Genomic DNA, 12884 nt, shown 5'->3' with positions numbered 1-12884 from the left:
TTCCTGCTGTCTGCAGCTGGTCTTACCAAGGTAAGCCACCAAACCTCACTTGGAATGTTACTCCGTGTGTCCCACTACACCGTCACTCCCTTCCACCACAGGCCATCAGGCAGCTCTGGTTGGCAGGCACTGCTGCAGTTTTCCAGCACTAAAATCCAGATAATCCAAGGTGTTTAAAGCAAAGATGCTCCTTGTAAACTCCAGTGACGCTTTACGCTTATTCTGCTGTGTGCTTGTGAAAACAGCATTAATTCAGGAAGGTTTCACTGCACGAGCACCAGGGCATTTTGATTTTTTACAATGTCAGCAAAACAGTGGGGAAGTATGATCAGTGCTTGACAGCTTGGGTAATTCAAATGCAAATATATAAACCCTGTCAGTCATGGGAGAAACAGTCAATTAAATAAAGACATCTCCCATGACAAGGGCAATTAAATGGGCTGCTTTTCCTCTTACCGTGCAAAGATTTTCCTTAATTTCCTGTCACTTGCTGAGCCAGCCTTGGCTTTTCTGCTGGGACTGGCAGCCCAGGTGTCACCGCTCCCACAGGCGCCTCTGTACCCCTTCCCCTTGCACCGAGGAGGAGGAGGGCAGGCTGGCGGGCAAACTCGAACTCCCTCTTTATGGGGATGAGCTGAGCAGTAGCTGAAGAAATCTGCTGCCCTGACAGAGCAGAACAGCAGGGCAGACAGATGTCCTTCCCCTGCCAACCTCATTTGCAGTCCTTCTAAAACACACAAACACGCATACACGCACATCGACTGCTTGCTTCCTTGCGCTTGTATACTCAGCCCTGGCACCTTATCACTCACGGAGGGTGGCTGTAAGCACACCACAGGCCTCTCCTGGCCGCTCTGCAAATTTACCAAGCTCGCGGGAAAACAGGTCTCAGCGGCAGCTCCCACTGCTCCTGCAAAGACAGCTAGACAGACGCAAGCTCCCCGCAGCCAGCGGAGCAGTCCTATGGAAAATCCATTTCTAATATCGTTAGCTCTCTTTTGCCCTTTCTCGCACAGTCTCTCAAATAATTTAACTTTAGCCTGGTGTGATCTCATGATTGTACACGGAGCCAGCCTAAGCACCTGGGGATCCTTTGGCTATGCCCTACCTAACCAAACCTGTGCGGGCACGCTCACCTGCGTCCACGTGCACGCAGAGCACCTTGCAGGCTGGGAGGTTCCCGCTGCAGGGAAAGCTGAGATCAGCAGTTTGTCCCTCTCTTTCTCCTTGAGAAAAATTTGCAAGTGAGCAGTCAATCCTCTGGACAACCGCTGGGTCTTGGTGGGTCAAACCACTGAGCAGCTTTAGGTGCTCTGTGGTGGAGGTTGGCACTCAGCTGAGCGTTTGCAGTCACCAGGAAATGATAGATCCGGTATTATTAACCCTGCCTAACACATAGGAAAGTGGAAATGGAAGGAATAAAAGTATACCTCAGGAAGGTACACCCTTGTGCCCATAACGTGGGCTTGTGCAAAAGTCTATTAAAACTGGGCCAATTGTCTTCAGAAGGTGATCCAAAGCAACCAAGGTGCGGCTGAGGTCACTTGGTTTGTTCAGCTTGGAGGATTGAAGGCTGAAGAGTGACCCCATCGCAGTCTACAACTTCCTCAAGGGGGAGGTGCTGGTCTCCTCTCTGATGACCAACGACAGGACACAAGGAAATGGAATGAAGCTGTGTCAGGGGAAGCTCAGATAGGACATTAGGAAAAGGTTCTTCACTGAGAGGGTGGTCAGTCACTGGAACAGGGTCCCCAGGGAAGAGGTCACAGCACCAAGCCTGTCAGAGTTTAGGGAGCATCTGGACAATGCTTTTAGTCATATGGTTTAGTGTTAGGTAGTCCTGCGAGGAGCAGGGAGTTGGACTTGATGATCCTTATGTGTCTCTTCCAACTTGAGATATTCTATAAGATGGTTTGTATCATTGTTGTAACATGTAGCATACGTGCTTTATTGCTCTCTCACATACTGTATCTGCCCATCACACCTACCCACTGCCTTTCATCTTGTGTTTTGATGGCCACCTCTTTGGAAACGACCCTGTTGTATCACACTGCAATGCTCTTCTTTACACAGCATATTTCTGCATCCAGAGATGCCGAGTCTCTCTAGGCATAACCACAATACCTTCAGTAATGTCAGCAGTTGTTCCCACTTGCTTCTTCCTATGGAAGGACACTGGAACTGAGGGGATTTTATTATTATTTTTTGCAGAAGATCAATTATAGACAAAATGTCTGTGATGCACTAAGTCTCCCTTTCCTTGGAGGCAGTGCCATGTGATGCTATTTACAGCAAATGGTTTAGGAGGTTTTTCCTTCCCATGGTCCATGGCTTTGATTCATGAGAACAGGGACATTAACATGCCTCATGTGAGCATCTCAGGTAGGGTTCACATCACTGAACATTAGCCATCTCAAATATGGGCATCTAATCTGTGCTAAACAGCAAGGCTTCCTCTACACCCAAGGGGGGAGATAGGTATCCTTGACACAGTAATTTATCCTGTCTCCTCTGGAAGCATCTCTCTCCATGGACTAGTGAACACCTTGCCGACTATCCTGGAGTGGCTCCTGACCTCAGACAGCAAAAGCCAAGCTAGATAACCCGTGCCTATGCAGTGTTACCTGCTGGACTCCTGAGTCCTCATGTTACCCTGCTCTCACCACTATGTCCCTGTCTTCTGCAGGTGTTTCCATGCAGGGCTGAGCTGCTGCTCATCCCTTGTGCAACACCACGTCTGACCTCTGAAATGGTCGTCTACGAAACCACCCCAGGTGCCAGGCTTAGCACCCCCCTGACCCAAGGACCACAGCAGGGTATTGGCCTGCCAGTCCCTTCACAGACCCAGGCAGGCATCACCATGCTGTTCACAGTCAACTCACATCTTGGAAGCTTTCCCTGCACATTTTAAGTTCATTTTCCTGATGATTCTGGCATGATTAATAATGGGTCCTAGAGTTCATGGCGACCATTTTTGGAAAACAAAGACAGACTATAACAGGCTGTGAGCTGAAAAAATATAGACTGTGTTATTTTGTAAAGAATTATCCCAGCACTGTTGATAATATACAGAAACATTAAACATAATAGATAAGGACCATTTGTGGTTAGGTGCACGGCATTTAAGATCCATAGATCTAATAAAGGTGAAAGTTTTGTTACTATCTCCTTCTGCAGTGGACAAGAGATGCATTAAAAGAGGGTAAAATGAACCCTTGGATATGGGAACATAAAGCCTTCTCCCACAGGCATGCCTGTCTCCCTTACAGCCAGTGGCACTTTGGGACATGGTTTAGTGGGCATGGTCACGTTGGGCTGATGGTTGGACTTGATGATCTTGAAGGTCTTTTCCAACCTTAATGATTCTATGATTCTAAGTGGCATTGGAAAGTGTGGTAACATTTGATTACCAGTGCAGCACAATGGTTAACAGGATCCAGATAAAGCTGAAGTTGAGAATTTAAAGTCACCAAACCCCAAGCTTGCCACAGCTGCTGTTTTCTGTTCTGTTCACTCACCTCAGGCAAAAAATGCTATTGAAGTGCTGCTCAGTAAAAGCATTTGCAATGTTTACTTTGTGGCACATGATCAGATAACAACAAATCTCTCTAGCAATTGTCTTTATGATGCATTTTTCTTTTCCTGACATTCTTTAAAACAACTTACATTACAGCTTTGGAAAGATGAGCTTCCTGGAGAAATACTTATTGTTTTCCTAAGATTTTCTTTTTCAGGCAGGAGGTGTCCAGCCACCACATGAAACTCAGGAGTGAAAGTGTGAAAGTATAGGTGGTCCTTTACTAGAGGATTTGTGCACTTTTCCCATTTTCCCAACACTTCTAGAGCAAATTGCTTAAAGAATTTTGTCTATATATAGGCCTGTTTGTCATCTGCTATTGGGGCAGACAGTGCTATTTTTATACTAACACCCACATGGAGGAGTTAATAAATATATTGACCATTCTGTCTCTGAAACACTATGGAGTCATCTGCTTTCATTGAGACCACATACTGCATATTGAAATGTGTGTATTAACTACCTTGAACGCTGAACAGAAGTAGTCTGACATTTTAAAGTAGGAAGTTAGGAGGAGAGACACAGAGTGGCATGCAAGGGACTACCTAAAGCAAACTTAGTTTCACTTCTTTGTGACCAAGAAATACAATCCCCAGGTCTTTTTTAAAGCAAAAACAAAACTGAAATTTTTCTCATTGAAAATCTTAGTACTTCGGTGAGATTTTATAACTTTAGCATGGTGATAATATATTTCTTAATCTCTTACTGAAGCATCCAAATTAGAAAAAAATATCCTGGCGTCTCTGATGTACACAGGAGTTTCTGTAGAAGCCAACAGTCTAATAATTACTTAAAACCTTTCCAGAAAGGTAGGCTTCATCCTTCCAAATAACATCCAAATTAAAATGTCTTTTGCATTTAAATCTGAATGTTCTGAGACGGTTCTCCAAAGCCTCAAAGAAATCTAAAATAGAGCTGGCTTATTAGAAGCATATAATTTGGTAAAGTCAAACTGTTTTCACATATTCTAAAATAGCATAGCTATTACATATTATTTTTACCAAACGTTATTGGAAGAGAAAGTTTTCAAACCAACAGCATGAATCAGTTTTGATTGGATAAGGCGTAAACGATTTAATCAAGGGAAATATACTGGCTATAGTGAACTGAGCTGCCTGGCTTCAGGCATCCGCATTTGAATATTTGGAACATATTTCATGAAATATTGCCTCACATGTAATTAGCCTTAAGGAAGCAAGCACTAGAAAGAATTGATTCTAACTGCACTTTAAATTGCTGCTGCAGTGCCTTCACACTATACTTCATGAAATATGGATCAATTATCATTTTGGCAAATATGAACATGCTATCTTTCAACAGAGCTTCATTAATCGTATTTTCTCTCCCTGGTCTTTTGCTTGATCTGCTCTTGTTTTCCTTTTAATTAAGCTAGACTATTAGCTAAACTGCACAAACATTTAGTTTAGCCTAGAAAAAATATCCTGTGTTCAGTCTATACCCTCCTCAAGTTTTGAGCTCATAACCAACCAGAAACTAACTGAAGTTGTTCTTTTCCCCTCATTAGGTTAAAAATATACTTGTTACCAGAAAATATGCATTCATAATCTTGCATTTTTTGGAGTTGCAATTGTGCAGACTTTTTTTCCAAGGCTACAGCAGCCAGCTTACCTGTCAGCTGAGAGAGCAGTGAGAGTAAAGACTGACACCCCTACAGAAGTGAGCTGTATGAAGGGGATAAGTTTGCATCCAGTTCTGCCGAACAGCCACTCATCAGCCAGGTACCTGCTGGCATCCACGGGCACACAAGTCACTAGAAGCAGCAGGTCTCCCAGAGCCAAGCTGGAGATGAACAAATTAGGGACATTTCTCATGGATTTCACGGTACAGAAGATCTTAATCAAAGTGATATTGCCAATAAGGCCTATCAAAATGATGATCCCATAGATGGTGGGGATGGCATAGAGGAACGCCGGGTAGAACCAGTCGTCACCAAGGAGGGAGAGGTTTGCACTCTGGTTGACAGAGATGTTATAGAGAATGAAGTTATCTGTTTCTAGGTCTAGCAGAAAGCACTCTCCAGATGCCATTGTCCTACTTTGCTCTTCTCAGAAGACAACTTTCTTCTTTGAATATCCTCAAATAAAATATCCTGCTTTAATTTTGCTGCTGCTTGCTGGCTTTAAACAGTTAGAAGAGCTTAAAAGTCATATCATTTTGTGAAAATCATATCACTTTCTGACACATCTTGAAAATTAACAAACCAAAAAGCAACTGCACATTGCTTAACAGTACTGTGTCCATAAGCTGAAAGGAGACATCTTTTAGCATAGTTTGAATCCTGAAACTTGCCTTTTCCTCGTTGACTTGTCTCACTGTTAGGTATTCCTCAGCTCTGGAAAGCCATTTATCAAATTCAAAGACCAGTAAGCGGGAGGCACTTTCAAAATCAAGGCTTGTTAAAGTCCCGGCTTCAGATCTGCTGAGCAGAACTGAGCCCGAAACAAGGGAATTACAAAAAGCAAGAACTTTTGGTAGCTGCTGTCGCGCTGCATTGCCAATCCCTCCCGGCTTTCAGCACCTGCAACTCGCCAGCTGGATTTAACGTGAGGAAAAAGGCTCCGCTGTCAGGGCTCCGCTGACGGCTCCTATAGGCAGGGTCTCCTGGACGTCAGTTCTTCCCCTGCTTCCCACGATGAGAGCAGGCTTGCTTGAATGACGGCGGTAATTCCGGGGAGTGCCAGCCACCTGCCGGACAATCTAGTCACTGCCTGGGTAGAAATGGGGAAAAAACACCAAAATCACAGTTAACTCTTTAGATTGGGGGGGGGGGGGGAAAAACAAACCTGCTCATTTATAGCCCTTGAGATGAGGTCCACCACTTTGCCAGAAAAAAAAAAAACACACAAAAAAAATTAGTTTATTTCATTTATTTCAAATCATGGGATCAGAAAAGCGATTGCACCTTCTTAAATAAGAGCACACGTACTTTGTTTGCACTCCAGTATTCAATTGTTCCAATGAAAGAGAATAATGATATGAAGGCAAATTCATCACCCAGGTCAAATGAACTGAATAAAGCCAATTAAGATAAAATCAACATCATAGTTAAGGTAGGCAAATGAGTATTAACACCATGCACCTGCAGTTAACCAGGGAAGCCTGAACTCTGTGCATTTTTTGTTAATGTTCTAATCTAGAGGTAACAATAACACGGGATAAAGTTTATCATTCTATGCGATCATTTCTATTTATGAGGTACCTATCATACTGGCATGTATAGGTAATGCATGTTTACATGCAGCAGAGAGAAACTTGCTTGGTTTAAAAACAGTCTGAAAATGCTCTTTCTTAGAGCTTAACTAAGATATAACTACTACTTATGCCTTACTGCTTTATAACAGATTGGCTATTTATGATTATATACAAGGACTTTCCAGACTGTGGAGAAATACAGTTAATTTGGAAACCAGCCTGCAGAATTAAATGAAGCTGTCATTTACATTTCCCCTTGCAAATACTCATTTTTGCAGGCAAAAGAATGTATTACCAACTGCTAGAATTACTTGGAAGTGAGAGGGCAGAAGATCCAAATCAGACATTAAAGCATGATCACTGGTTTCTAGATAAAAAAAGCATTTCAGGACATGATCTGAAAAATCTCCAGGTGCTCAGGGGCCATGTCCCAGGGTGGTATTCTGAGCGGGAGACTTCAGTAGCTGTTTTTGTGCCTCATTCTTGTGACCCGGGTCAGTGTTTTCAGCTGCTCTGCTGCTGTTCACTCTAAGTCAACAAAGGACTTATGTGTACCCTTAACTTTAAGTAGGGCTCCTTGCATTTTTTTTTCAAGCCAAACACGCATGAGAGTGCTGTGCTGAGAGTTTTAAGGATCAAGAGAAGCCAAATTTTCTGGTATGCCTTTCAGACCAAAGTCTGCTTTTAAAAGTAGACCTGAGTTGCCACCGTTAAAAGCTGAGGACCCAGAGCTATTGTGCGCAGTCTGATCAGGGCAGACAGGCAAGAGTGTTTTGGTAGGTCGGGGCCAGCTCTGGGCAAGGCTGCCAGGCTGGATAAAGGCCAGCTGGAGGCAGCGTCATGTTTGGCACAGCAGCGTTTGCCAAAGGCATGGAGAGGCACCGAGGAGCTACTGAAGCAGCTCAGCTGCACTGCATGGTGGGACACCTCTCCCAGAAGTTCTCCCAGGATATTTGGGAGTCTGGTCAGAGGGGCTGCATGACAAAGAGATGCACACTTCTGTCTCTTTACTTTCCGAGCTTTGGGATAAAGCAGAAAGAATATTGCTGAAAGTAAGAGGAAGAAACTCAGTGTAATCCTGATGGATCCCCGTGCCCAGCAGCCTTGTCAGCAGTCAGCTGCGACCTGCTCTGAGCAGGAGGTGGGACCAGAGACCTCCCATGGTCCCCTCCCATTCAAATGACTTGGTGACTCTGGGATTTGTAAACCCACCAGTCAGAGACATACAGCTCTAGTTCTCTATCATGAACCTTTGTTTTTCCAGATGGACAACTAAATGACCTGTTTGCCAAAAACCTTCTAACGAACAGAACCACTAAGTCATCATTCGTCACAGTTTAAACTGTTCTACACTGAAATCTCTCATATCATTATACGGCAAACTATGTGGGGTGAGCAAAGCGAGGCAAGGAAAGTAATGCTGGAACTACTTATTTTTCAACTGATGGTGGTGTTGATCACTCTTTTTTTGAGGTGGGTGTAGGCAGATCGCCATGTCCATGGTATCTTCATCAGCAATAGAAGGGAGTCTCACGATCTCTGGGAGGATTCACTTCACCTTCACCTTTGCAAGGCTCATATTTTATTCCAGGAAGCACTTCAAGTCTACAGGGACAGCTTTCTAATTTCTGGTTTTGACAAACCCAGGCTTCCGGTTTTAGGACAATGTCTTTTGGCCACAGAGAATGAGAAATTGAGAATACAAATGTAAAAAAGCAAAAAAACACCAACAAAACAACAAACCCAGATCCTGTGAAGCTTGAAATTTAGTTTAGATTATAAAAGCATTCATTATTTATGTCAGACGTAATAAACCATTTCAGGGCACTTGACTACTACCGACATGAAAGACACAGGTTTTATTCACAATTGCCTAGCCTGTAGATGTTCCCCAGAAGTAACTTAGAAATGTTGAGGATGTTTCCCAGAGGTGTTTTAGTCTTGACATAAATCACATATGAGACGTTTTGTTTATTATAAATGGTGTACCTTTTTCATCATGTCACTCTAGCATTTATCTTCCTTGAGCAGACAAAATGTCTGGGCATTTGTATGAACATAGACACTTCTGCTGTAGTGTTCATTTCAAGCTCCCAAGCCTCTTTCCAAAGGGAGGTAAGCATCAATATCCATATTTCACCAGCGGAGTAACCTTCAAGCACGCACGAAAAAAAGAAGTGACTGGCACAAAGTTACTTAACAGACTGTTGGCAGAGTTGTGAATAGAATAATGCAGGTCTCCCGAGCCTGGTCCAGCATTATAATGGTTTTCTGTTGGACAATGAGAGATTCCACAAATACTTTCAATAGATGCTTTTTTTCAGCACTCAATCTTTATCCAACCTCCAAATGAGAGCTGCAAAGAGACAATCTTCTTACTCCTTAATTATGCACAATGGGGGGGATTTGTAAAAGACCTCAATGGTTAAAATTTTCAAAAGCAGTTAAACCTGTTTGAAAGATAATGAAATTTAGGCTCCTATACTGCTCATGAGCTCACCACCCAGTAATGGAGCCAGAGTTTCGAACAAATGCAATCTGCACTGAGAATGGCACACGAGGACGCATTTTTCAAAGATGCTTGGAGAGCTGCAGCTGCCACGGTGACAGCTAAGGACAGATTTTCAAAGAGCCTAAACACTCAGTGTAATGGGTCTTTAGAAAGACACTGATCAATTATTCTTCATACCTAAATAGATTTCTTTTGAAAATCTACTGCAACAGGGCGTTTCTGAGCCCCTGTGAGGTCCCATAGGAGATGCTCTGGTGGTGGGAGCCAGAGGACACCACTGCGGTCACCTGCAGACCCTGAGACTGGCTGAGGCTGGCACAGCCGTCGCCTCGGAGGGCAGGAGAATGCTGGCTGCCCTGGGATGGGCAGCCCATGCAGCATCCTCCACACCAGGCATCTCCAGCACCCATGGGATGGGGGGGCGATGGGGATCATCTCCCTGAGAGCATGGCTCTTCGCCAGGGGTGTCACATTTGTTATCTTGACACAATATGACTTTCCTCTTGCATATCTCCTCAGAGGAGATGGATAAACTGCCTTCCACAGTCAAGTGTCAGGGGACAAGTCCCTGTGCTGAGAGCTCTGTTCTTTCTCGATAACTGGATTACTGGGACTACGTGCCAGCGAACCAGGGGTTACTCTCTGCTGAGCTTCTGGAGTGCAACATCCACTGATTTACCAAATACTCTCCTTCTGCAAACTGTTCATCTACCAGAGGGATCAAAGTGGTGGAAAGCATCCTGCCTATAATCTATTCAAGAAAATTCTTCATTTTTATTGTTGTCACCCCCACCTGCTCGTATCACGATCTGTGTCTCAGTTTGCCACTCTGTTTCAGTCACCAAAGTTAACAATAATTGTTCACAAAAGGGTAATTTTTTAACCCAGTTCATTCCAGGGATCTGATTTACAGCAGAGCTTTACAGACTGTTAATTGCATTAAAATGTGTGGGTTTTTGAGCAATGGTCTGGACTCATACCTGTATGACTGGAGGTCAGAGGAGCTGGGGAGAGAACTCAATATAACTCATAGTCTAAAAGTCCCCTGCATACTATGTCCTGGTTTCTTGCATGTGTAAAAATGGAAATGAGGCATTGTCAAGTTTTCTCCTTCATTGTGCAGCCTTGCTGATGCACAGGCTGTACTGCAAATGAAGATGCAGGCCACACAATGTGAAGCACTTCCACTGTGCCTTTGAAAATAGCTTATTCATCCTAAATTAGACAACTCCTTCAGTTTGTTATTGAACTTCATAAATGCCCTACTCACTCCCAGCATCTCTTCATGACACACAGTCATCAAAAACTGACACAGCTGAAAGGGATGTATGAACTGCGTAACACCTAGGATGTGTGCTCACAGAGAAGGAAGTATTTTAAGGAGAGCCCATTCAGATGTTTATTTACAGGAACCTCCTGCCAGGCTTGAAGAGTAACACAGCCAAAAGCATAATGGCATCTGCAAATGCAGCAACTGAGAGAGTAAGTTTGCATGGTGGGCCAGTAGGAGCAAGGAACCGGCCTGTGCTTGGTAAATGAGGCATGAGAAAGGAGTTGAGAATGAAGAAAGCTGCCTCTGTGAGATGCTCTCAGGGAGGGGGCAGTTGGAAAAGGTGCAGAAAGAGTGCTGGTGTGAGCCAATTGCAAGGAAAAGGACATCGGCAGCAGACTTCTGTGCAGATTGGAGGAGTAACGCTGCATTTTTTGAGAGCAAAGAATGCTGTAACAGGCAAGGTATCAGATAGTGGGCATCTGTGCAAGAGAACTTAGCTACAAAAGGGATACATAGTTTATACAGGCCCCCCCCGCAAGACAGGTAAACCTGAGGATGCAGAGAGAGGAACAAGTAGAAAGCAGGCTTGAGTGATAAGCAATCACTCTGCCACCTTGGTGCAGAGAAAACATCTCTTTTAACTATGCTAAGCTCCTGCTGGCAACTGATCATTCCCAAGGAAACATTGCAGGACAAGATTCCCATCCCGATAGATAGAGGCAAAGTCACAGAGTTTTGAAAGTCATCTGCATGAACAGAAGACAAGTGGTATCCCTCAGGGGTCTGTATTGGGACCAGTACTCTTTAATATCTTCATCAATGACATAGTGGGATCAAGTACACCCTCAGCAAGTTTGCAGATGACACCAAGCTGAGTGGTGTAATTGACACATCTGAGGGACGGGATGCCATCCAGGCGGACCTGGACAAGCTCAAGGAATGGGCCCATGTGAACCTCATGTGGTTCACCAAGGCCAAGTGCAGGGTCCTGCACCTGGGTCAGGGCAACCCCCAGTATCAATACAGGTTGGGGCATGAAGGGATCAAGAGCAGCTCTGCCGAGAAGGACTTGTGGGTACTGGTGGACGAAAAGCTGGACATGAGCCAGCAGTGTGTGCTTGCAGCCCAGAAGGCCAACCGTATCCTGGGCTGCATCAAAAGAAGCACTGCCAGAAATCTGAGGGAGATGATTCTGCCTCCCTACTCTGCTCTGGTGAGACCCCACCTGGTGTCCTGTGTCCAGCTCTGGAGCCCTCAGCACAGGAAAGAAATGGACCTGTTGGAGCAGGTCCAGAGCAGGCCACAAAAATGACCAGAGGGATGGAACACCTCTCCTATGAAGAAAGGTTGAGAGAGCTGGAGTTGTTGAGCCTGGAGAAGAGAAGGTCTGGGAAGACCTTCTTGCAGCCCTTCAGTATTTAAAGGGGGCTTATAGAAAAATGGGGACAAACTTTTTAACAGGGCTTGTTGTGATAGCTCAAGAGGTAGTGGTTTTAAATTAAAAGAGGGTAGGTTTAGACTAGATCTAAGAAAGAAATTTTTCACAATGAGGGTGGTGAAGCACTGGCCCAGGTTGCCCAGAGAGGTGCTAGATGCCCCACCCCTGGCAACATTGCAGGTCAGGTTGGACGGGGCTCTGAGCAACCTGATCTAGTTGAAGATGTCCCTGCTCATTGCAGGGGGGCTGGACTTGATGGCCTTTAAAGGTCCTTTCCAACCCAAAGATTCTATGATTCAAAGACACAAGTTTGTGCATGGGGACAGCTGGGAGGGACAAAAAAAGGTACAAAGGGAAGAGCATACCAATATCCCACAGACAGCTGAGGGGAGGTAAAAAGAAGCCATCAAAGATCATGCAGAAGGGAAAAAGTGGACGGAAGAAGAGAGGGCAGCTGAGGAAAGCAGAGGAAGCTAAGATTTTGGGCTAAGTGTATAATCAAATATATCATGCTAATAAGTAACTAGCTGGCTGAGGAAGGTGAGGGTGGTGGCACAGTTTAGGCTAGATTAGGTTAAAAAGAAAGAATTACAGACTTTTGCGCAAGACATTTCAGTGCGGTGAAAGGGGAGGAAGCCAGGTTAAAAGTCTGGGCTGGATCTGAAAAAGAAGATACTGTTCTTCCATGCAGTCTATTTTCCAGGGTAAGAGAAAAAAAAAAAAAAAAAAGAAGTTGGGTGCAAGGAGGTTGGGGATAGCAGCATTCGAAAGGACAAGGAAAGTGCACGTACTCTGTGCTTGTCCTCGGTTTTCTAATTCTTCCTGAAGAAAAATTTATAGCCAGGCACTTCGTAACATGGCACTTTGACCA

General features: G+C 44.4%; 1 protein-coding gene across 1 annotated transcript in view; it reads right to left on the bottom strand.

Annotated features, from left to right (window-relative positions):
- GRPR (gastrin-releasing peptide receptor) overlaps nucleotides 1-5625 on the bottom strand; it is a 24809-nt gene extending 19184 nt beyond the window's left edge. The window contains exon 1 of the mRNA XM_010282164.1: nucleotides 5207-5625. Within this exon, the coding sequence (XP_010280466.1) occupies nucleotides 5207-5625 (419 nt within the window). The remainder of the gene's footprint in view (nucleotides 1-5206) is intronic.
- Between the last annotated feature and the right edge of the window lie 7259 nt (nucleotides 5626-12884).

This window comes from Phaethon lepturus, unplaced genomic scaffold (assembly GCF_000687285.1).
Source record: "Phaethon lepturus isolate BGI_N335 unplaced genomic scaffold, ASM68728v1 scaffold940, whole genome shotgun sequence".
Classification (NCBI taxonomy): Eukaryota; Metazoa; Chordata; class Aves; order Phaethontiformes; family Phaethontidae; genus Phaethon; species Phaethon lepturus.
Note: the sequence above shows the minus strand (reverse complement) of the source record. Positions and strands in the feature narration are given on the sequence as shown.